At 41.8% G+C, this 25,427-nt stretch overlaps 1 protein-coding gene across 1 annotated transcript in view; it reads right to left on the reverse strand.

Moving 5' to 3' along the window:
• The window catches only part of DNER (delta/notch like EGF repeat containing), a 114,601-nt gene extending 105,293 nt beyond the window's left edge, over window positions 1-9,308 (reverse strand). Inside the window, exon 1 of the mRNA XM_054074881.1 lies at window positions 9,002-9,308. Within this exon, the coding sequence (XP_053930856.1) occupies window positions 9,002-9,214 (213 nt within the window). The 5' untranslated portion in view covers window positions 9,215-9,308. The remainder of the gene's footprint in view (window positions 1-9,001) is intronic.
• Between the last annotated feature and the right edge of the window lie 16,119 nt (window positions 9,309-25,427).

Here is a 25,427-nt window from a genome sequence, read left to right on the forward strand (position 1 = left end):
CAGATTTGCTGAGTTAAAGTATAAATCATTAAGGTAGTATAAAGAATAAGTATAAAGAATAAGTATAAATATTGAGAAACATAAGAATTGCCATGCAGTTCATGTTGATAGTTACTGTCCTTATTGACAAACACCACTACCAAATACTTCAAAGGGAGATCACAGTAATGTGATCTGGAAAATTACAGAAAATTTTCCGTATATTTTCCTTAGCCACATTAGTTGATGACTAGCTGATACCCAGAAGAGTTTAACTGCCTCATTCCTGTTGTCATTTTTTTTAAAAGCATTGTCCTTGTCACAAGATAAAACCTTTTACTCAGACTCCTCTTGTCTGGCCTGTATAAAAGTAAGTTGTTTCTCACGGGTTATTCAAATCTTTCAGCATCTACTACTCACTTCTCCTGCCCTTTCTCTGGGTTGCACCTATTTCTGCCCTCTCTACCTTGTAAGAAAATGACCTGAACTTGATTTCTGGGGCTTATGTACTGTTCATTCATAGCAGAAGGGAACAGCATTCTAAACCAGCTTCTGTTCTCTTGTGATATTATCTGCACGCCCTAAATCATTTGCATTCTGAGCACTTAGGCTCAGGGAAGATTATTCAACATAGCACCCGTGGAACGCATGGGTCTGCCTCCCAAATAATCACAGGTTATTTAGAATATGCATGGTTAGCTGAAATTATTCCTTCTCTTGTGCATTTGCCGACAAGAAGCTTCAGCTTTATTAGGTCCAGTACAAAGGACCACATCAGGGCAACCTGGGTTGAAAATGAGGTTTGTAAATAAAAGGAATCATATCTTGTTACTCTTTCTACAGCTACTGTTCCGGAACATACCGAAAAGTGTTCTCAAACAGACAATACAGTTGCTGTTGTAACTAATACACGAAGTACCATTCCCAAAATCATTAACATTCAGTGACCTCATCTCAGTAACAACCCTACTTTCACAGCCAAATTAAATCCATTCTTACCTTATTCAAGAGCACCTTGTTCACAAACACCTTTGCTACAGAAGTCTTTGAAATACTGATCATTGATCTATTGTCCCTGCTTCCACTGGGAAATAATGTTATTAAACTAAATTAATCTGTAGACTGCTAGCCTGAATGTTTGCCAGAAAATTAGCCTGAATTGTTAATTTTTTTTTAATAAGAAGCATTTTTTTCCTTGCTATTTAAATATATTCTGTTAGACCACTGACACGTAATTGAGAATCCGAAATTTCAATACGATACTTCCTTATACAGTGCTTTTCACTCAACTCTCTTAAAGCCTTCACATGCATTCATAAATTATCCTTTTGAACACCCAGAATTATCTGCATTTATAGAGGAGAACTCCAACTAACAAATTGGTAAGAGGTTTGAGCATGACTCACCGAGGTGGTGAGAATTCCAGGTATCAAGCCCTGATATTCCCATTCTTAGTCATGATTTATCACCTCTCTCTACAGAGTTTACAGATAATTTTTTTTCAGATTTACAGCAGAATATAATATGAAATAATATAGCATGATTGTTACACTTATTATGGCCTGTATAATCATAAAATAAACCAGGGCAAACTTGAAAAATAATACAGGGCGGTGATATTTAATGCTGAACTTAAACAGGTTACGTGTGGCATACAAATCAGCTTTGGAATGGAAGAGTGCTTCTTTGTATAAGATGACACTTAACCAATAGAACAAATTAAAGAGTTTTATCAACATTACTTTTCTCAATATCTGTCTTGCTGTGCATTTCCACTGTTACAAAACTGCTGGAGGACTGCAACAATTGTATTGCGGTTCAAGATCTTTTTCTTAATAATACAATCGTAATTTATGATGTTTTGTGTAGCTCGTATTGATGAATGACAAGTTTCTCTGCAGAGAACATTTATTTCAGTGTTTAGATTATTCCTGTAAAATATAAATTGACAAAAGACACACAGGAAAAAAAAAAACTGAACAGATTTTTTTTCGCTTAAAAAAACAGAGGACTAAATTAGCACTCAATAAATGATGATCTACTCTGTCAAATCTCATACTGAACTGCTTTTAACTTCAGATTTTTACTTAAATGCCACTAGGAAATTTTTAATGACATTAACCCTACTCTTGCAAAATACAGAGCTTTCAACTGACAAGGATGCATCTTAAATATGATGCTGTCATTTTGGGATCACTGGGTAACCTCTGGGTAGGTTACTGAGCTCGGTTCACCTATATCAACACAAAGGTGAAAGAAAAAAAAAGCGGATATTATTGAAGCCTTCTTGCTAATGCAGTTGCCAAAAGAAGAGGTAACCTCTCCACATACATCATAAAAAGGGATTTAGCATTGTATAAAGCATGTATTTACGTTAAACAGCAGCTAACAAGAATATTGTTATTACCTTAATCTATTCATGTTATCCCAGTATTTTAAGCACTATTCTTGTTTATTTGATTTCCTGCCCATACTCTGTTGTTTCTTATCTTGTATTCAAGATAAGGTACTCTTCTAGTACATTGGGAACCTGCTCCACTAAAGAGGATTTTGAGGGCTACATGTATACAAATGACAACATCAAGTTAGGTATCTCAAAGGAAAGAAAAACAACGCTAATTTTTAAACAGACATCATTGCAAAGTAAATGTCTTGGATCAAAGAACATAAACTGCAATGAAATATGACATATTAAAAAGTTGAAGCATCTTAGTACAGCAGATCTACTAATACTCGGTTACTTTACATCTGATGTCTCCACAATCCTTAATCACAAAAGTAAGTAAAGCCAACACTGAAGACTTTAGTTTATATGATGGAATTTTTCAGAAGTAAATAATTTTCACTATGGAATGACCAAACTAGCATTTAAAAATAACTATTTTGAATAGATTTAAAGGGTGTATTTCAAGATACTGAAAGAGAGAACAGAAAGATTCAGAAAGGTTAATGTGCAGATGATACCCAAAAAATAACCACTTGCATAATTTTGATAGTTTGGGTTATTACATTACTCCAATTTAGTCTGAAGAAATTTAGAATCATTTGTTTAGATCCCACAGCAAAAATCACAACACAATTCTTCATTGGCTCTTTAGAAATTGCTGAATTATAGTTCTCTCACTCCCAGATTTCCACATTATATGCTTCAAGGCAAGAAGCTAATTTGAAAAGCTTAAATTTCTGACTGGAAATATATTTATACTACACTTAGAGAAAACAGATGCTACAATAGCTAGAATAAATTGGGCAGAGAAACTATTTTTTCACACTTATTTATTCTGTGTCAACATTGCCCATTTCGATACCTTGCATTGCCATCGTGTAGAACCTCATCACTTCCACCGCAAAGACTCACAGCAAACAAATAATAGCCATCACTCCCACGAGACAAATAGTTGTTACTTAAAAGAAAAAAACCTCAACAATTACTACCAAATGCGAGTATACTAAATAAAGGACCTTGAAATTAATAGAACAGATTTGTCAGATATCTAATAGTAATATTGCTATCTTAGAACTTGTGCTTGCACTGTGCACAAGTTTGTCAGCTTCCCGGTCTAGACTCGATGTATAACATATACATATAATAATATGGACATAATTCAGCAGAATACCCAGCAAGGGGGAGGCAGGAACGGGACAAGAGCAACAGGCAAATGTAAAATCTAGGAAAAAAAAATACATATACATATATGGAGGTGTGTGTATATATACAGAATCACAGAACAGAAACAGCAGAACAGTGTAGTAGGCTGAAGGGACCTGAGAGAGCGCTCTGGTCCAACCCCTGCTCAGGCCAAGGGGCTTGGTGTCTTGGCCACTCAAGCCCCAAATCTCCAAGGACGGAGATCCTACAACGGTTCTAAATGCCTGTTCCAATGTTTGACCACCATCATCATGAGGATTTTTAGCTTGGATTGAATTGGAACTTCCCCTGCTGTAACACGTGTGTCACCTCCAATCCTTTCACTGACCATGTCTCTAAAGAAAAGTCTTGCTCCATTTTCTCTATGGCCACCCATTCGGTAGTTGAGGATGGCACTTAGTTCCCCCTTAGCCTCCAAGAAGAACAAACCGAGCTCTCGCAGTCTCTTCTCACACACAGTATATGCCTCAACACAAACATTTAAATCCTGCAACCTGAAAGCACTGCACGAGTTAGCAGAGTTAGTCAGCAGGAAATGACATGGTACCTCAGAACTCGAGCTAAACTACATCCCAGGAGAACAAGAAAACTCCAGGGCATCTGCTAACTATACAATTTACTCTCATTAAAGATAAAAGAACAAACAGAATGGTCACATAACAAAACACTTGCATCACAATAACCACATAATCTAAGTGTATACCCTTCACTAATGAGTACAGAATGGGAAAAAATGGCATTTTAAATATGCGAGAGAACTCATTGTGAGTTCAAGGATTATTTTGAGACCTTTCAGAAGGGATGTCAGCACTTAATAGAAAACGGGATCTTGTGAAGAATTAATCAGGATACTCACATGAAGGTGATTTAGCAGTTATATTAAAGGATGTCCTTTTATACATCACCACTCAGTGCAACCTGAAATAACCTGGCAAATGAAATTTTGTACCGCTTCCTCTGAAGTATTAGACCATTGAGGCAAGAAGCAATAGTCCTTCTTCGTGTAGCAGTTTGCTAACCTTGGATTTCTGTATTCAGCATTAAACAGCACGTTATCAGAAATCTATTGTGAACAGAAATAAATTCAAAGAAAAAGAAACAAAAACTCAACACAGGATAACAAACAGAAGCAGGGGGCACAAAACAGGAAACTGAATCACCGCATTACAGCCTACAAACGTTCAAATACCACAATCAAAGACAAGAACAAATTCACCTGGCATTCAAAAGTACAAAAAAAAAGGAGAGAAGGAAGAAAAGCATAATCAGGCACAAATCCGGGGGGGGGGAGGAGGGGGAAATCATTCTAAGAACAAAATTGAAATTATAAACTACTGTGCATCTGTATTAGTTTTTATAATACCAGTTCCTTCCCTGACATTTTTAAACTCAGACTAAATCTTTTTAAAATTCTATTTTAAATAAGCTGCCCACAATTACATTTAAAAAATATTTTCCGCTACGAATGTGGAAAGAGCCACGAGAGGGAAAACAACAAATACTGCCCAGGACCAAAGAGACCACTTTGTTACTAAAATAGTGATTTCAATACTGACTCAAAAATGCTATTACATCAGTAGCCACCATGTCACACTCAGAGTTAAGTGGAACATCCAGTCGTCACTAATCAGCCTATATAGAAGACAACTGCTGCAAAGCCAGAGTGCTGGTTGGGTATGCTTCCACACTACCTGTTTTCTAGCTTTGATTCCTAACACAATCCATAGAATAAATAGAACATAATAAAAAGCACCAAAGTAAAAGAATAAGGGAAAACTATCAACCAAAGCAGGGAAGAAAAAGTTATAAAAAAAAACCAAAAGCCAAGAGAAGCAACTAGAACAAATTAATCATGTATTAAAGTATTTTAAAATACATTAATAAATGTATGTTTCTTTGCGTCATAGTCTTTTAATGATATGAGCACTATCACAGAATCAAATAAATACCATGCAATTTAATGCCATTAACTAAGTTCAGGTTCTGTACTTTAAAGCAAATGACCAAGTCCATAATGAAGTTTTTCTTTCATATCTAGTACTATATATCTCTAAAATTATTTCATAAGGCACCAACACAAATCAATTTTTACATAAAACTTTCCTGGTCAAGAAAAGCAACTGTACTGGATTATACATGTCATAACAGAGTGGTCATTAGACCAGTTTTTAGAAACAAATGTTAAAGTTCACCTTTCAAAAGTAAGAAACAAGTAAAAATTTAGGGGAGGTAAAGTTTAGTAAACTTTAATATCTGCCACTCAGTTAATTTCAATTTATTTCATGAGGTTCTCTCAGTGTAAAGCTGAGAATGTCCAATTTCAAATTCCTGCAGAAGGGCAGTTGATTTCACTATAATTTTTGCACAGTTTCCTTGGGAATACATGTGATTTCTTTACTCAGACTGAAGTTTAACATACTTCAACAAAGTAATTCTATTCCTTCTTTACGCAGACCAGAAACGTGATAAAGGGGGAGAAAAACTCACAGCCATGAAAAGCAAGTAAATGAAATTAGAGCAATGTCCTCCGATGTGAAACCAAACAGTCCATAACAAAACAATCACCGAGTTCGCAAAACAAACTATAGACAAACTGAAAGTAACATGAGATATACATACATGCATAATTAATAGGATGGCTATACTAAGGGGACCTGTAATTTCTGTTGTTAAATTAATAATGAGTTTCTAAAGGAATTATAAGATCCATGGAACTCACTTAAGTCCAAGTTAAAATACACCACTTGGTGATAGGAAAGCTCTGGACTTTTAGAAGTATCTCATGGGTATGTGACATCAGTTTTATTCTTTGCCTCTTTTCCCATGGCAGCACCATCAAACCCAGTTACAGTAAAACTTTCAGTAACAATTTGTGGGCAATCGCCAATCCTGACTATTAACAATCCCCTTACATTGTCAGCTTCACTGTGCCCAGTTGGCTCGTAGGCGCACCGAGAACGTTTTCCTTCATTCTACGTCTCAACACATCCAAGCAGAATCGGGGGAACATTGCCTTCGCTACAAGAAGTAGCATGAAAGTAATTCTGCATTTTTAGGGAAGTGGGGTTCCCAAAGAACTCCAACTCCATCACAAATTCAAAACGATGCAAACTTACCTTCCACGACTTGTGTATTTAAGCACAATAATTCCTATTCTTTTTTCCTGTCTTGGTATTCCCCTCTGCAAATCCAACTGTTCAATAACAACCTCAGCAGTAAGTTGAAAACCTCCTGTCTAGATATACCCCAATGATCCCGAGTTAGCCCACAGCTTTCTCATAATCCTTGAGAGACACCAGAAAAAAAATCCTTACAGCCGTTTCTAAATCCTTTCAGTTATTTATTATAATTGAATTAGAAAAAATTACTATTTTTTATCCTCTCTTTGTAGAAGTTTAAGCCGTTAGGCATCTGAAAGACAGAGCAGCACAAGAATTAAAAAAATATTGTACAAATGCATTATTTCCTATTTTTATAAAATCAGCAAAACTTCAACTATGGATTTGTTGTGTTTATAGGATCCCTTTATAAAACTGCCTGCTCTGTAGTTAATTAAAGTTACATTTCAAAACCATATTAACCTTCATAGCTAACTCGCATCCATACTTCAATTCCTGACGTGATAGCTAGAAGTGGCATTCATTTATCAGTTTTCCTTGCAAGCATCATTACTCAGTATTTCACAAAAAGAAACGAAAAGCGTGACACCGCAAGCGCCCTCTTATCAGTCAATAAAAAGCATAACTGCTATGAAAATATTGCCTATCTCTTTTAGTAGGAAAACAATTAAACGCAGTTCCCCAGGCACAACACTTCCCAGGAGGTGCGATGCCAGCAAGTGTTATGTTTTACTGAGCCTTTAAAAGGGTCATTAATCGTTCAGCCGTGCACCTCAGACACTGAAGTCTAACAGAAAGAAGCAGAAGCAAACACACAGCACTCGCTTTCTCTTTTTGTAGTGATAGAAACATAGTAAACTCTTATCAGGACAAGAGCTAAAAGTAGCTGAAGAGAAATCTATTTAATCCACTTTCATCTCTCTGATTTTACAGAATCTCATTAGCGTAAATATTTTCACTTTCGTTGTTACACTGAATTAGGTGAGACATTTCGAGGCAAGCGCAGAACTCCGTGTTCCTACTTTACCAGGACTTCTAGAGTCACCTACACAGCAAGCCTTCCGTAAATATATTATCCCTTTCGCCTATTCAACAGAGGATTTTGGATGACTAAGGAATATTAAGAAAACCTAAACAGCAAACCGAATTTACTTGAGTTTATTTGCTTCTACAACAAATCCACTTAAAAACAGAGCACTGATACAGGAACAGTACCGGATCCACAGAGCCCTTTGCACGCTGCTGTCATCGAAAGTAACCCATCAGATACGCGTGCAAGAAACAAACCTCTTTGTCCCTGCTTCGCCTTGGCTGAAGAGACGGGAGAGTAAGTTCATGTGAATTTCTGAACGCGATAACAAGGATTTTTGTCCTTAATGCTAGAGATGAGAAAAACCAAATTACAATCCTCACGGGGTAATAATTAAATTTGATTGCATTATTACTTTAAATGTCAGTATGACCGAGCACAGTAGAAAGATCCTGCTCGCTGCCTCTCCCTGCTTTAGACCTGGATCCGGACTCTGAGCATCCTGACCTTTGAGAATCCGGAATGGATGGAGCAGCCCCCGCGGGGTGGGAGCAGGCACCTCACCTACGGAACGGCCGGAGAGCCGGCGAACCACTAGCGATCGGTGCACCGGAGCCTCCGCTCCCAGGGACCCTCCTTTTCGCCTCAAAATAAGTCAATACTAAATAAACAGCGGCGGGGAGGGGCTGGAGCGCCGGGATTACCCGGGAAGGGAATCCAGCCGCATCCCCGCGCCCCTCTGCCCGTACCGTGCGGGGAAAGGGCTTTGCTCTCGGTGCGAGGGCAGCACCGCGGGGAGAGGGGAGAAGGGAGAGGGGAGAGAAGAGGGAGAGGAGAGAAGAGGGAGAGGAGAGAACGGGGTAGGAGGAAGGATGGAGAGGAGAGGAGAGGAGAGGAGAGGAGAGGAGAGGAGAGGAGAGGAGAGGAGAGGAGAGGAGAGGAGAGGAGAGGAGAGGAGAGGAGAGGAGAGGAGAGGAGAGGAGAGGAGAGAGCGGGGCAGGAGGAAGGATGCGAGGGAGCGGGGCAGGAGCGGGGCAGGCGGGAGGACGGGAGGGAGAGGACGGGCGGGAGGACGTAGCAGGAGGGAGAGGAAAGGAGGGAGCGGGGCAAGAGAGAGCCGGGCAGGAGAAAGGATGCGAGGGAGCGGGGCAGGAGGGAGGACGCGAGCGAGCAGCAGCCGCAGCGCGGACACCCAAGGGCAGGGCCGGGTCCAAGGACGCTTACCTGGCAGGCGGCGCCGCTGAGGCCGGCGGGGCAGGCGCAGCGGTAGGCGAGCGCTGTGTCGGGGCGGCGGGAGGCGGCGGGGAGCGGCTGGCAGGTGCCGTTGTTGCGGCAGGGCTGGCTGAGGCACGGGTCCCGGGCGGGGAGGCAGGCGCGGCGCGACGCCAAGGCGAGCAGCAGCAGCAGCGGCGGCAGCAGCGGGGCGGCTCGGGGCATGGCGGGCGGCGGCGGGCACCGGCGGACGGGCAAGGACGGGATGGAGCCGGCGGCGGCGCGGCTGCTCCCCAGACCCCGTTCCCCGGGCAACTGCGGGCGGGGACTGCGCGGGGAGGAGCCGCGGCCGGGAGCGGCCGGCAGGGGGAGCCGCGCCCGCGCCGGTACCCGCGCTGGTACCCACACCCCCATCCCCACTGGTACCGGTACCCGCGCTGGTACCCACACCCCCATCCCCACCGGTACCGGTACCCGCGCTGGTACCCACACCCCCATCCCCACCGGTACCGGTACCCGCGCTGGTACCCACACCCCCATCCCCACCGGTACCGGTACCCGCGCTGGTACCCACACCCCCATCCCCACCGGTACCGGTACCCGCGCTGGTACCCACACCGGTACACACACTGACACCCACATCCCTACTGGCACCCACACTGAAACCTGCACCCCCACCATCCGCACTGGCACTCGCACCCCTATCTGCACCAGTATCCCCACTAGTACCCCCACCGGTAACCACACCCGGACCCCCACGTGCACCTCACCAGCACCCACACCCCCACCAATACCCTCACTGGCACCCCGATCCGCACCGGCACCTGCACCCCCGCTGGTACCCACACCCACACTGCAGTGGCACCCACACTCCTACCTGCATGCACACCAGCATCCACACCCACACCCCCATCTGTACCCACATTGGCACCTACATCCTCACCCGCACCCACACCTCCCTGGTACCCCTATGCGTACCAGCACCCACACCCCCACTGGTACCCAACACCCGCATCCCCACCAGCACCTCAGTAGCATCCACACCTCGCTGGTACCAGTACCCTCACCCCCACCAGTACCCTCACTCGCACCAGCATCTGCCCCCACACCTGCACAGGCACCCCCACTGGCACCCCAACCCGCACCTCACCGACACCCGCAGCAGCCTGGGATGCACGGCGTGTTGCGGAGCAAAGCAAGCCCGGAGTTACTTGGTCCCCACAGCCAAGGTGGAGCTCAGGCTGGAGCAGCCAGGTGGGGATGGCACCAGTAAGGGCAGCCCCGTGGAGAAGGGCTTGGGGTGCTGACACAGGAAAAGCAATGGATGTCATCAATCTTGACTTCTGTAAAGCCTTTGACACAGTCCCCCACAGCATCCTTCTCTCTAAATTGGAGAGATAGGGATTCAATGGGTGGACTGCTTGGTGGACAAGGAACTGGTTGGATGGTCACATTCGGAGAGTAGTGGTCAACAGCTCGATGTCCAGATGGAGATCCATGACAAGTGGTGTCCCTCAGGGGTCCGTACTGGGACCAGTGCTGTTTAGTGTTTTCACTGATATTATAGACAGCGAGATCGAGGGCACCCTCAGAGAATTTACAGATGTCACCAAGCTCAGTGGTGCAGTTGTCACACCAGAAGGATGGGATGTCATCCAGAGGGACCTGGACAGGCAGAAGTGGGCCTGTGTGAAACTCATGAGGTTCAACAAGGCCAAGTGCAAGGTCCTACAACTGGGTTGGGACAGTCTTCAGTTGCAATACAGGATGGGGGATGATGTGGTTGAGAGCAGCGCTGCTGAGAAGGACTTGGGGGTGCCGATCGATGAGAAGCTCCACATGAACTGGTGAAGCACTCTCAGCCCAGAAGGCAAACTGCATCCTGGGCTGCATCTAGAGAAGCGTGCCCAGCAGGGCGAGGGAGGGGAGAGCCCTTCTGCTCTGTTCTCTTGAGACCTCACCTGGAGTGCTGTGTCCAGTTCTGGAATCCTCAACATAAGGAGGATATGGAACTGTTGGAATGGGTCCAGAGGAAGCCACGAAGATGATCAGAGGGCTGGAGCACCTTTGCTATGAAGACAGGCTGATAGAGTTGGGGTTGTTCGTTCTGGAGAAAAGAAGGCTCCAGGGAGACCTTAGGGCAGCCTCCCAGTACTGAAGGGGGCTTCAAGAAAGCTGGGGAGGGGCTTTTTACAAGAGCTTGTAGTGATAGCACGGAGGAGGAATGGCTTCAAATTAGAAGGGGGGGAGATTTAGTTTAGACATTAGGAAGAAATTCTTCATGCTGAGGGTGGAGAGGCCTTGGCTCGGGGAAGTCATGGCTGCCCCTTCCCTGGAGGTGTTCAAGGCCAGGTTGGATGGGACTTTGAGCAGCCTGATCCAGTGGGAGGTGTCCCTGCCCATGGCAGGGGGTGGAACTGGATGGGCTTTGGGGTCCCTTCCAACCCAAACCCTGCCATGATGTGGGGAAGGGCTGTGTGGGTGCAGAACCAGTGCAGGGCACTGAGCCCACTGGTTCACAGTGGAGCAGCGCTTTCCGTGAGCTGCTCACTGGCATTCCTGATGGCCAGTGCCTGTAGATGGTGTGGCAGAGTGAGTGGCAGCTCCTGTTAGGGCCCATGGGCAGCCGAACGTCCCAAATTGGAGCACCCTGGATGGGGGATGCAAGGTTCACTCCCACTTAACGCTTCACAACTGTCACCTGCCAGCAGGGAACTCCAAAGTTCTATTAAGTCTGGAGTAGAGGCAGGTGGAAATCATAAAAAATAATCCTGTAGTTTCTCCTAGTGCAAAACAGCTGTGTGTTTTTTCAGCTGAGGTAATCTGCCACTGATTTTAAAAAAGAAGTCAATTCAACTCTTGCTAGTCTTTTGGGAATTTTTTTTCACTGTCTGGTTAGAACAAAGATACCTGGTCTGTAATTAGTTAACACAGAGTAGGAAGATAATTCACCGTGTCTGACCTTCTATTCATTTGTTTCTGCAAGAGCAAAGTATTTAAATCTCCAGTAACTAACGCCTTCTCCCATCTCTGTGATAGGATACAGGAGGATTGCTGGCAGGTTTAGGCTACACCTTTCATAAACCTTCACATTTCAGGTACGTCTGAAATCTGTATCATAGACAGAAATTACCAGTGATGCCAACTGAAGCGAAAAATCATCAGGGTTTCTGGCAGCCTGAACCTACTCCTGGTCTGCTGCATCCAGGCTGAAGGAAACTGCCACTGCTCCTCCATCACCCCAGGAGCCCCATTTCCCTCTGTCCCACTTGGTGCCACACTGTCTCCCTCTGCTCCAGCTGCCTCCCAGCTCGGAGTGACCCCTTTGTTCAAACCCAGCTGGTTTGGTTGCCCCCAGACAACTGTGGGGGTTGGTGTCTGCTACAGTCTATAGCCACAGCAGTCATGCAAATAAAAGACAATCTTAAGTATATATTAACTAATATATATCCAAATCAAAGTATTTCTTCATTTTAGAACTGTTTTCTCATTAGGGTTACTGTTTTCTACCAATATTTGTTCATCAGAGTCCTTCCCATGATAAGACAAAAAAAATCTGCCATACTCACCAGTTCAGCATCTTGTCCTCTTTACTGACCATTATCAAATGCCTCGTCTCAGTGAAATCCAGGAACTTAGAAGATCTTCTTATAGTTTGAAGCTGAAATACTACTTAGAGTTCTTTAAGCATGGGGGGAGTTTCCAGTTAATTTTGCAACCATGAGAAACATTATTTTGCTAAGCTTGCTCATAAGAATGTCTTGGAAAGCAGTGACAAAGGCCATGCCCATGCCAAGTTAGGATAACTGTTTGTTCCTCCTGTTCCATTCACAAGATCTGTTGCCTTATTCTACAAGAAAATAATTATATTTGACATGGTCTGTTCTTGATAAGTCCTCAGAGAGTGCTACTTTTCTTCTTGTCTTCCAAGTACTCCAAAACAACTTGGTTTTATATCCCAAGTTGCTGTGGCATTTGATGTTACAGCAGCTGGGCTGTAATTCTCCCTGTGCTCTTTCTCAATAAAAATGTTTGTCCTTCTCAAATCTCCTAGGAATTTGCCCTTCCACGCAGGTTGTCAAAGGCAGTTGTTAATAACTAGCTCCAGCCAGTTCTCTAAACATCTTATAGACCAGATCATCTTCTACACTCTCGCCTGACTCATCTTTAGTTTAGCCTGAGTTCTTCTCCTGGCTGATGCTGATTGTGTTAACCAGCTGACTAACCTTCAGAACCAAACAGGATGCCTGAATAGACTGGTTAGATAGTGCCTCTATTTTTCAGTTGTTCTTGGTACTCCTAAAGGGTTCAGTAATTCCGGTGGCATTCCAGTTTATGTCTGAGGTTTTTTAGTAGTAAGACAACATAGATAAGTACTGGAAAAGATGGTTTCAAGACTGACATCTAGATTGGGTAATAAATTCTCTTGATGCATTAGTGTGGTATTCGCAGAGGACAACAGCTTTAAAAATAAGCTATTCGAGCAACGCAACCACCACAACAGGACAGAGCACAGCATTCTCAGTCAAATTGGATATAACTACATCACTTGAGTTTCCTTATAAAACCAATGTTTACATTATAATTATATTTAACTGTACAACAGAAAATATTATGCTTACTTAATTAGCTAGCGATTTTCCAAAATGTTGGATCTCTTTATGCATTTTAATGCTCCAATATGCCTAGCTTAAATAATTTTATAGTCAGATTTCCATAAACATATCACTAATCTTAGTATTCAATAAGGATTTTAGCTGTCTGCCTCATTTACACTTGCTAGAATTTGAATTGTATTACCAGTCTAATAGCTTATTAGCAGGGCTCAGATAATCTACATTACAACTTAACTATTTATTTTGATGAAGAAGTACTCAGCCTCTAGTGGGCTTGAAGGAGATGTTGCAGAGTTGTTTTCTTACCTATTCTGATTAAATATTTAGTGAGGAAGAAAAATCTCAGATTTCTTAAGAGGAAGTTCTATGTTTAAACATCCTTTATAACAACACTGATCTTTTTCCTAAATATTGATGAGGCCTTTCAAGCCCACTAATTAGTTACCTTTTTCTTTACTAGTACAGGAGTTGATTTAGATGAAATGGTTATTCTGTTGAGCCTTTTCTGAACAATGTCCAGACTGCGATTCTTTTTTCTGTTTCACGTTTCAGGTCAGGCTGTAATCATGTCTTTATGGTACTGGCTTGCACAGTGCAGAACAGGCATTTTCTTCATCTCTTCTTTAGCTTGTGCCAGCTTTAAAGTATGTCGGGAGTTTCACTTCCAATCTACCAAAACGACTGGGATTTTAGTTGAATTCAAAAAATTTCAGAAGGGCCACTGATTTCCACTTGTGCCACTGGAGTCAGGTTTCCAAAATTGCCCATTGTGCTCTGTTACAGTCTGCAAGGTCGGCTGAATTGCCTGGGCTGTACCTTCGGAGACCTGCCGGGAGATTAAAGCACAAGATTAAGGCACAGATATTGACAATAACCACTTAGCTGTTTATTAGAAAAGGAGAGAGGGATGAAAGAAAGAAGAAGAAAGAGGCGGGGGTTAGTGAGAATCGCCACTGGGGTTCTGCAGTGTCCTGCCGGGCTCACATCCTGGCCTGTCCCGACGGGAGGTGGTGGTGGTCCGGTCTGAAGCGGGGCAGCCAGGCCTCTGAAGATACGGCATCCTTTTATACCACCTCTGCTGCGGGTGCCGTCCAGTCCTCTGTCGAGTTAGATGGTCTGATCTGGGGCCACCCACTCCGCTCCCCAGTTGCGTTTGGAAGGTTCCCTCAGGGGACAGCGCGTGGCTCTGCAGTGCAGGCCACGAGCTAAGGCCGCGCAGCCCCCGTTACACAGCCCGCGAGTCAGAGCCTGCCCAGCCATCATTCCATGCCACAAGCAAAGCAGCTGCAGTAATACAGACTTTATTACTTGTCTATCTTCTTTGTGCCATTGTTACAGCATTTCAAAGTCTCATCTTTTCCTTGAGGACCACCAAACACAAAGGTTGAGGCAAACAAAACCAAACAGTCCTGTGTTCCCAGTCCCACACCCAACAGCTGCCAAAATTAAAGCTAAAACCTTTCGCAAATGATTGCTGCATCACTGAAAAAATTAATGTTTAACATTGTGTTTCATGAGGCCTTTATTCATAATGCCTTCTACACATATTTCCCTTTCTTTTCCAAGCGCATCGTTTCTATTTCAGCCAATTCTAATGTAACTGTTTTGAACTGAACCTCAATTTATCAAAATATTAAAGTACATTTAAACAAGTAAGCAACCCACAGGACGCAGTAAGAACACTCAGCTGAGGAGTTACATACTCAGGTCCTTCACGTCAGAACTTATTTTGGCTGACATTCCTGGGTTTGTTCGGACAGTTTTTGGCTAAAGGAGGAGGTTAGTTTAAGGTTTTATAAAACATAGTTGGCTGATATCTGTGGATGAGAAGGAAATACTGCTTTATTTTCATATGCACCCAAATGATTGCTTTTCTTTCATCCTGACACAGGGTGGCAAACATTATGCTCCCTCAAAGCGTGTATGGTTTTATCTGTTCTCCTCCCCAGCTCTGACATTTATATTTATTTTACTGTCCTCCAGTGTACAAAGGTGGCTGAAGCTTGCATGTTTTCTTCTTTTTGTTTGTTTACTTTGATATAGGAAACTGGTAATAATCCTGCTGATTTGTTTACCACTATGGACACTGAAAGTAGCTGTTGTTTAACACCTGCTGTTCAGGGGCTCTGCAATGGCAAGGCCATGGTATAACTTGTTATCAGGAGAGAGCTGCCAACCCAGGTACAGAAACAGTCTTCTTTGTGGGAATCATAAAATCCTGGGAGTCCTCAACATAAGAAGGATATGGAGCTGTTGCCCCTAGCCTCACCTCTTGTTCCTCTGCCCCTCAGGAACTTTTATTGTCCTAGGCATTTTTTTATATATTTTTAGAACAATGGACTAGAAATATTCTACACCTCTATACAGCATTGGCATTTCACAATCAGCATTGTCGGTTATTTAAGAATGATTTTTCTCTAAAAGTAACCAGAAAAATCATCTCAATAGCTACAGCTCCTTGTGCCAAAAGCTGCACACATCATATGAAAACAGACACCTTTGCAGCAAAAATGTGCTTTTGATACTATTATGCTTTTCATCACCGTGCTGTGTGATGGTACAACAAGCATTACTGTCATGAACGGAGAAATTTGTCTTATGAGAAGACTGATCTGGACCCACCTCTAAGCAAATAAAACTACACTGGGTAAAATCCTTCATATTTCTATTAAGTTTGAATCAACTTCTAAGGGGCTTGTTTGAAAAGTCTCTCAGAAAGAGAAACTAACACAGCTGTAGCTTAAGATGTTTAAATCCTATAATGTAGATACAACAAAATAATTAAGAAAGAATGTATACTTTGCCATTTAAGACTCTATTCTTAAGCCATGGTGTAGGCTTTCAAATAATGACCTGATGTGACTACAGTTTCAGTAGAGAAAAAAATAATTTATAATGTATCATTCATATAGACAGTGATTTTTAGTCAAAGAAGCAGAGCAAGTGTAAAGCATGGAATCTTAATATCAGAATTATCTTAAACTTTTATCTTAGAATTTACATAGATGTTTCAGTAATTCACATGTTCTTAATGTAACAGCTACGAGGGCCAGTATTTGACTATGAGAACTCAAAGGAAGTACTCCATCTGAAGAAAAGCTATTTTTATATCCAGTAAGGAAATGACTTTTATTTCAACAAGTTTCAAGGTGCATTAAAAAGGCAAGTGAAAGTAATCCGCTTTTTAAGGCTTAATGTTTCTCTTTGTTATACTGTCTGAGAAGTAAGAAAAAAGGTGATGCTTTTGTTTGGCTTGTGGTCACAAAAGGGCTGGCACCTGTGATTCTCAAGGTGGCAGCCAGCAGTAAAAATATCTTAAAAAGAGAACTGCTTCTATTGTTTTAATTGTGACACAAAATTTCACAGCAAGTACAAAACTGAATTTCCATGGTGGTTTTGTCCTTCATGCTATTATTCTTTCAAGCCTTGTTTTGCAAATATACATTTCTATTCAAATTTTTCAATTCATTATTACTTAGCAATACCACCCTCACTAGATTCAAGATTCAGATAAATGTCACTTTTTTTCTGTCTGTGTTCTTCTACATGTTATTTATGAGCAGTAGATTATAGGAACACAAAATATAGACATCCTTAATCTGTGCCTTAGTACTAGAATTATTCAGTCTTTGATATCATTAGGCAGAAGGTGATTTAGGTCACATCACACCTTAATTTGAACAACTTAGAGAGTGACTTGAATATGCCAATCTGGAATTTGTCAGGCTGGCAGATCCTATATAACGCACTAGCATGTGGAATTGCTCCCTTTACTTTTAGTTTTATATATTAGTGTTTTATGTTTCTGAAGTTACTACCAAAAATACAGAAATCTGTGGTACTAACAACATTAAATCGCTTACTTTCATCTTTATGGCTACACATCAGGCATTTTTGTATTAATATAGCAGTGACAACTATTCACACTATCCTGTTGCCCCAGGAAGCTGTGGCTGCCCCATCCCCGGAGATGTTCAAGGCCAGGTTGGATGGGGCTTGGAGCAGCCTGGTCCAGTGGGAGGTGTCCCTGCCCATGGCAGGGGGTTGGAACTGGATGGGCTTTAATGTTCCTTCCAACCCAAACCATTCTATTGTTCTATAAAAATAGACAAATAATTTATTTTTTCTTAATAACTTCTTGCTTAGCTCTCCAGGCAGCTATAAAGTTCATGCTCTTACGTGGTTTAATGAGTCAATAATTCAAAACAGGAAATGCAGTATCATTCATTTAGATTCCACATTTAGCTTTACCTCCCTTTCTTGATTTAAAGCACTTGTATGTCTATTACCTATAAGGAAAGACAGTATGCTTACAAGATTCTCCAGAGGAAAGAGTCACATACCTGAGTCTGTAGCACACAGATTTTTGTTCGAGTAATGAGAAATCTAAGTAATAAAAACTTGGCATGCCATCTCAAAGATATATGTCTGGTTACCTCAACATCTAGTGCCTACACTATGGCGCGTATTACGGTTAGAAATTACCTTTTCCAGACCGGCAGGCATTTTTGCAGTAGGGAGTACCTCTGTAAAGGCAGCTTTTGGGAGGGTGGCTGGTTGGTTTTGTGTAAGACAGTGGCAAAGTATTAAACACTTTAAAGCAAACACTTCCTTTCCTCAGTAATTATCAATTCTTAAAAAATATTGATGTAATTCTGAAAAAAACAGAGGAACAGAGATACCGATATTAGCAAATTTACTGAAGACTTATAAATAAACATACATTAACTGTGAACTTAAAAATGCAAGTGCTGCCTTTGATTGCATATAGAGCAAGGGATAAATCTTATGGTGCTTGGTTTTCCACTGTCAAGCGAACTTTTTCTACTCACCGTAATAAAAATGGCACGATACTAAGTACTACTTATTATGAAACAAACAAAAAAAAGCATGTGGCAGAAATAATCCGTGTCATCCGTTTGACAGCTTCAGCTGCACGCAGAGGTGTCGCAGCTCAGTCTCTCCAGCAAACAAGCCATCGTTTAGAAAAGCAGCAGTACAGCGCCCATCCATGCTGTGTACCACCTAGCAGCAAGTGGAAAACATCTAATCCCTGTGGCTCTGGAAGGGAAAGTCATACACTCAAAGTGCCAAGAAATTAAAAACGAGGCAAGCTCTCTAGAAGAGTGCTTAGCTTGGATTTGCCAGTGAATTTCATAAATGGCCTTGGCCAAGTGAGAAGACTACATTGCATTGAGAGTAATTTTACTATAGAAATCTAGAAATACTATAGAAATACTATAGAAAGGTGCAGAATTGCCCTTTGGAAAGCTCTTTTGCAGATAATGTGTAATAACAAAGCAAATGGAGCTTAGATTTCTTAACACCTTTTAAAGTTATTTTAACATAACTGATGAGTAGAAGACATTATTACATTATTACATATATTACTCTGATATTCACATTGATTCAGTTGTGAACAGATGAGTTTTCATGATTAAGAATCACATAGGTAAGCCTCCTAGAAGAAAGAGCAAGAAGAGCTGTAATATGTTTGATAAGGGTATTTATATTGACACTTAACTAAATGGAATTCCCTAATGCCACTTGGGAACTATTTAAAAGCTACAATTATTGCTATTAAGTTGATTTATTTCCCTTAGGTAACAATCAAATTAAAGTTTAATAGTTTTTTCTTTTTTTCTTTTCTCATAAACAATTAGCAAGTAAATCCCTAGCAGCTGGCAATTTTTTTTCCTCCTCTTTCCAGACTGGGTAACAGTTCTGAGATGTTCCGCTTGCCCCAATGCTCTGTTTGATGCTGTACGTAGAGATGTACAAGCATTAGAGAAAGGCATCACAGCACCAAGGACACAATGAGACAATAGAAGCCTTAAGCATAGACAGCAGTTGTCATTGATAATGATTGTTTTGGGGGTAAATATTATATCAAAGAAGTATTTTAAGGTGTCTGAGCTAACCTGAGAATACATACGGGTGCAAGATGAAGAACAGGAGAGGGAACAGTGTTCCTTTCCTGAGCACTGAGAGACAAGTAGTTTATATTTAATGTGGTAGAGAAAAAGGAGCTGAGGGGTACAGATGGAGAGAAGCAAACCAATGACTAAAAGTGGTCTGCATATCTGTCCCTTGGATGGGAATAAGCAAAGGATGTTGTCTTTACTCGTTAAAAAAATGAAACATAAACAAAGATGCCAGTTATGTCATGGATATGATACATCTGCTGAAAGATGTACATGGATAGGAGAGGACGCGTTAATCAGAAGGCATCAACACATCCAGATCCAGTATGGATCCAAGAATCTGGTTCTGAGGCCAGACTGACAGGGAGGATGAGGGTATTTAAAAACGGGGGGATGGGAAAGCAAAGCTTTTGAAAGAATTATGGATAGCTTTATTTTGGACACACAGATATTAAGCAGCTGGACAGCAGGGATGTTTCATCAAGACTGCAGTTTGGTCAGAAGTCGTCTGCTTGAACACAAAGAATAAAACCTTTCAATAACTGGTATGAAGGCAGCAGCTGAACGTGTTTGAGTGCAAGATTACTGAAAAATAAGCTGTAAAAGCAGAAAAACAGGAAACTAAGAAACCATTTCAAACTCCACATATAGGATAGGAGAAGAACTTTTTCCTCTCTTTTGCATTTCACATTCCTAATTCTAACTGATCTTTTAATTATTAAGCAGTTTTCAGGGTGTTATTTTTGGCTAATCCCTGTGAGAACTGTTCTGTCTAGAAAATCCTTTACGTGGTATTATGGCATCTCTTTCTAATTGTGACCAAATCATGTTAACTACTTATTCTGGAAGAACTTGGAGACGACCAGCTACCTGCTGGAACAGGTATTAAAAACAGAAATAAGATGCCAGAAAAACTGGTGAAAACTTAAATACTTCTAAGAAAAGTAGAAGTAATTAAGGTCTGTAATTTTCAGTCAGTTGAAGCAAAGTCCTCTGAAGTGGAGATTGCTCACAATCTGCAGCTGCAACAAACACCTCTGCCACTTCCATTCATTTTATTGGAAAATTTAGGAAAAAACCTTTTCTTTCTGCATATAAATTTCTTTTACTGACCTTATTTAAATCGATAGGATTGATGCAGCACAAAACAGTGCAAAACTATGAAAGATGCATATCAACTTTTTCCGATTCTCAGTCCTTAGTAAATGCCTACATGCAGATTTGATTTTAAATTCTAAAGACAGCTAAGTTGAGAATTGTGACATATTTCAGTAAAACAAATACATCTATTCGGTTGGTTCCTGAAAAACCCAGGGAGCCTCAATAATCTCTCCTCTGGGGATATGAAGCCAAGGGGAATAATCTCTTCTCAATCTCCCAGCTGTGCCCCCATTATTGCAGTGTGGGGTGCTGGTGCCCTGCTTTGCTGCCAGGATATGCTGCTGACCTGCGTTCAGCTTTTCGCAGCAGAGCTGCTCACCAGCAGGTTTCTTCCCTTCGCCTCTAATTTTTGTTCTAGCAGATGCTGATACTGCTGGCCATAAACTGGAAATTACCAGCCTTAGAAGTCAGGAGTACTAAAGGTGGGATAATTGGCAGCATCCAAGGCCAGGCTGGATGGGGCTTTCAGCAAACTGACCTACTGGAAGATGTCCCTGCCTATGGTAGGGGGTCGGAACTGAATGATCTTTGAGGTCCCTTCCCACCCAAACCATTCTATGATTCTATAATTTGGCAGTTTGATAACTATTAAGTGATTATTAAGTGATTCCCCCCCTTTTAAATAAGATTTACACTTCTGGTGTGCCAGAATAAGGTCTAATCCTTCACATACCAAAGAAATAACGAAGCTGTGGGAAACCTTTCCAAATTGTTAGTAAACAACACTACTTCCAGTAAATTAATCATGCCAAGCTACCAGGTAAGACACAAAAATTCAGTACTGCCAATTTTTTTTGAGCAGCACAGCAGAGAGCAGAGTCATGTCAAACACTGGCTTCAGGAAAGAAGTCATTAGGCAGAAAATTTTCATTGTTTAACCAATATCTTGGCAATTTTGTTACATAGAAGTAACCTGTGAAAAAAGGCTGGGAAGTCAAGTTCACCTCTCAGTTTGGCTAACTATTTCTGGGTCACTGCTTGCATCCCCTGCCTGCCAAAGAGGCTCCTGCCCACAAGAAATCCTAAGAACCCAAAAGCTGTGGCCAGACCAGGCTGATATTTAACCTGGAATATCTTGGATAGCAGCTAAAGGAAGAGTAAAGCCTCATATGTGATATTTGCCCCAAATGTTCTGTTTCCCATCATTTGTAACTCAGCAGCTTCCTAAACCACATAAAATTTCACTAAATTGTATTTTTTACTCCCACAACCTGTTTCAGTAACTCACTACAAAGCATCAGCTCAGGCTGCTGTCTTCCCTGAGAGCACAGGCTTCGCTTTACCAAAGATCTATGAAAGATACCCTGCTTCTATCAGAAATTATTATGCTAAACACTGATAAACAAGGATAATTGTTTATCCTCATCCACCCGAAACAGCCACAAGAAGCAAGGGGAAGCAAAGAACAGGAGAACAGGCAAAGCAATGAAATACAAGTCCATCATGTCTAGCTCTCAATTTAAATCCTACAAAAAGTATTGTTCCATAGCCATTTGCCACAAGTTCTGCTGATAATATAGTTTTCCACATAAAAAAACCCCAAACCATTTTCTGTTCCTGTTGGATCCCAGCATCCATGGCAGTTAAAAGCAGGGAGCAGGCAGGACTGCCCCACAGCCAGCTTGTGAAATCTTGTTATCTTTTCTCCCACCCTTTCTCTCAGGCGGCGATTTAGGAAATAGCTGTTGAGATGGGATACCCAAGAATGCTGCAGTTATCTCCATCACATCAACCTACTTCAGCTTTCAGTATATAAAAAGTCATTACATTTAAACTTACCTTTACAAAAGGGAAACCCTTCCATCTCGTCCTGTTATCAGACAGGAGGGCGGGGTGGTTGCCATCTCGTAACATTTTCCCCCTCAGGCTTATCTACCTCTGCCTTTAGTAGGACCTTAGTGACAGCCACAGCCAAATATTAAAGGAAAGGGAGTGTAGGGTGGAAACGGGATTAAAAAACCCAATCAACACCACACTTGCTGCTTTACCCAAACACGCTGCTTGCAACTTGAACTGGACAACATCCTCCTTGAATACAGGAAGGTGTCACAGAAGTTAGGAGTCCACCCCCACCTCATTTGGGGTGAGGAGCATGCACTTTCTTCTCCTATTACTCCTTTTAGGGCTTTGGGTTTGTCTTTGTTTTCATTCTTTTCCTCTTTGAACCAGGTTTGCAGAAGTTGCTGCCAAACTAGATTTAGTGCTATCAGGAAAATCATTGGATTTATCTTCACCATCTCCCCTCTCCTCAGTTCTATTTTATGGCTGAAGACTCAGCCAAGCCCCATGTGCACACAGCAGTGAGATCCTGTTGCTCCCCAGCCCTAAGCAGCTTGGTGTCTGATCACTACATATGCATTTCAGTACCAGGGGACAAGGACTTGGCATCCCTCTAAAAGCAGCTCCTACTCCAGTCCACCACCACGCTGATTCCTTGAGACATCCACTGTCAGCCAAGAGCAGTAGAGCCACCACCTTTGTTTCCCATCTGCTGTTATAAACTTGCTTTAATGTTCTATTAAAATGCGACTGCGCAGGTTACGCTGCTGCGCTGAGGGATGCTGCAAGGGGATGGGGGGGACTTGTCCAGCTCTTGGGCAGCCAACTACAACCCAGCTAAGAAAAGCTATTAAAGACACAATGCATCGGGAGACGGACAGCAAGCTGAGAGCACGCAGCCTCGAAATCCCTGCAAGATCACAGATTGCATAGCAGAGGTTTTCCAGCTTGAGCCATCAAGAGACTAGGAAAGATAAGCAGGAGGAAGACGGAACAACCCCTGAAAAGGCACTGCTACCAGCAAGATTTTATCCCCCTCCCAAACCTTTTATTTTAATCAATCTCAAAACTTTTTTCTTTTTCTGCCAACAGCTTCAGCTATAGAAAAGGATTTTGCTTGATGGAGGCACATCCATATTAAAAACAAGGCATTATCCCCGAGGTCAGGTAGGCTTTAGTCCCCTCTGCAGAGTTGCCTTCTCAGGTGATAAGAACTGGTGGGACAGACCTACCACCAGCAGAAAAGAGGCCACGAGTGATGCAGGCACTCGGCACTTCATCAGTCCCTGATCTTAGGCACCCACCTTCTCAGCAGAGGAGAGATCAGTAAGGGAAAGACGACAAAGAAAAACAAACATGGTTGAGGGGAAAGAAGGAAGAATCAAGGCAATTAAATTGTGGGAGCAGCCTGCATATTAAAACTTGAACTGATCAGGTTTGGCAATGGGGACTTCACCCATACTTGGCATTAATTCTTGTATATCTTCCTACAGAATATGAAGTAAAGAAGCATAACTTAGTAATTCACAGCAGATGTGCAACTACTTAAAAGTTCCCTACTCTAAAGATTTCCATATAATGTAAACATCTAACAAACAAACCCAAGCACTGCACATGTTCAGCAGCAGCTACTGGTGCTTGGACAGTACTTCTTTCCAGGAATGATTTTTTTGCTGCTCTTGTTAATTTAGAAGGACATGAAACTCATCCAAAATTGTAGCAGATGGCTGGTGTTCTCAAAAAGCTGTAGAACTTCCAGTGTTAAAAAAAAGCCTCTGTTTTCAGAAATAAGACTTCTTATTGTACCTTTTATTATACCTTATCAAGGTACACAAAGCAGTTCAGTACTAAGATGACTACATGTTCTTCGACAGGCTACAATAGCGCTCAACAGGCATCGACACACACCTGGGATAGATTTTAGAGAGCTTTTTCCTTCATCCAAATTTCCTGAAAAGGAGAAATCCCTAACATCTTGCCCCACACTCCCCCCACTTCAACTACCCTTCAATATTACATTTCCATCTCTAGGAGAGAATTGTAGCCATGCAAACTCTGACGCTATATTTACCTTTTTAGGCCAGGCTGCTCTGCTAATACACTAAAAGCTGCCCTTGGTAGGAAAAAGTGTCGCCCAAAAGGGGTTTCATTCACTTCTCAGATTAACTACTCCATAATCTGTGCTGTAAATAACAACCAGCACAAACAAACATCATCACCCTGGGTAGTGTTTTTTTCCTTCCTTTTTAGACAGGCAACCAACAACTTTTCCCCCTGAATCAGAGTTACACGATGGCTATGTATCAAATTTGAATACTCCTCAAAATTTCAAGGTCGATGGAAGCCAGATTCTAGAGGGAGACAACATGGGTAAAAAAATATCAATACACGTGATATTTTAATACAAAATATTAGCTTTTTCTTTTTTTTTTTACACAAGTCAGTTTTTTTAAAATATAGAACCTTAGAAAATGAACAAATCGCTATCCACACACTATAAACACTTTTGTGCTCAGTTTGATCAAGTTATCAGAACAATTTAAAAACCAGTCCATAGTTTAAACACTGCCTTGAAGTTTTATGAAAGCTATGCCGCACTGTGCGCTATCATTATTATATGTATACTGTGAAGCATCTTCTTTCAGTTTTAATGCGGAAGTAGAAACTGTTCAGTTATTGGGTTCTTTGTGCAAGGATTTCACGTCCTACTCATGCTCATGACAGATCTGCATTACATTTCAGTGGCACTGGTATGAGCAACCACATGTAATTCCTTGAGTGTTCACTGGAAGAATGTCCATGACATGTACTGAAATACATATTCTGGAAGTAGAAGTTCTTCTGCTAGACAAAAGAAAACTTGTTATTGTTAGTTTAGGGGAAACGCTAGCCTGATTAGCCAGAATTTAACAATTTCTAAGCACTGAATGAATTTTGATTTCTCAAAGTTGAATAAAA

This window comes from Cuculus canorus, chromosome 9 (assembly GCF_017976375.1).
Source record: "Cuculus canorus isolate bCucCan1 chromosome 9, bCucCan1.pri, whole genome shotgun sequence".
Taxonomy (NCBI): Eukaryota; Metazoa; Chordata; class Aves; order Cuculiformes; family Cuculidae; genus Cuculus; species Cuculus canorus.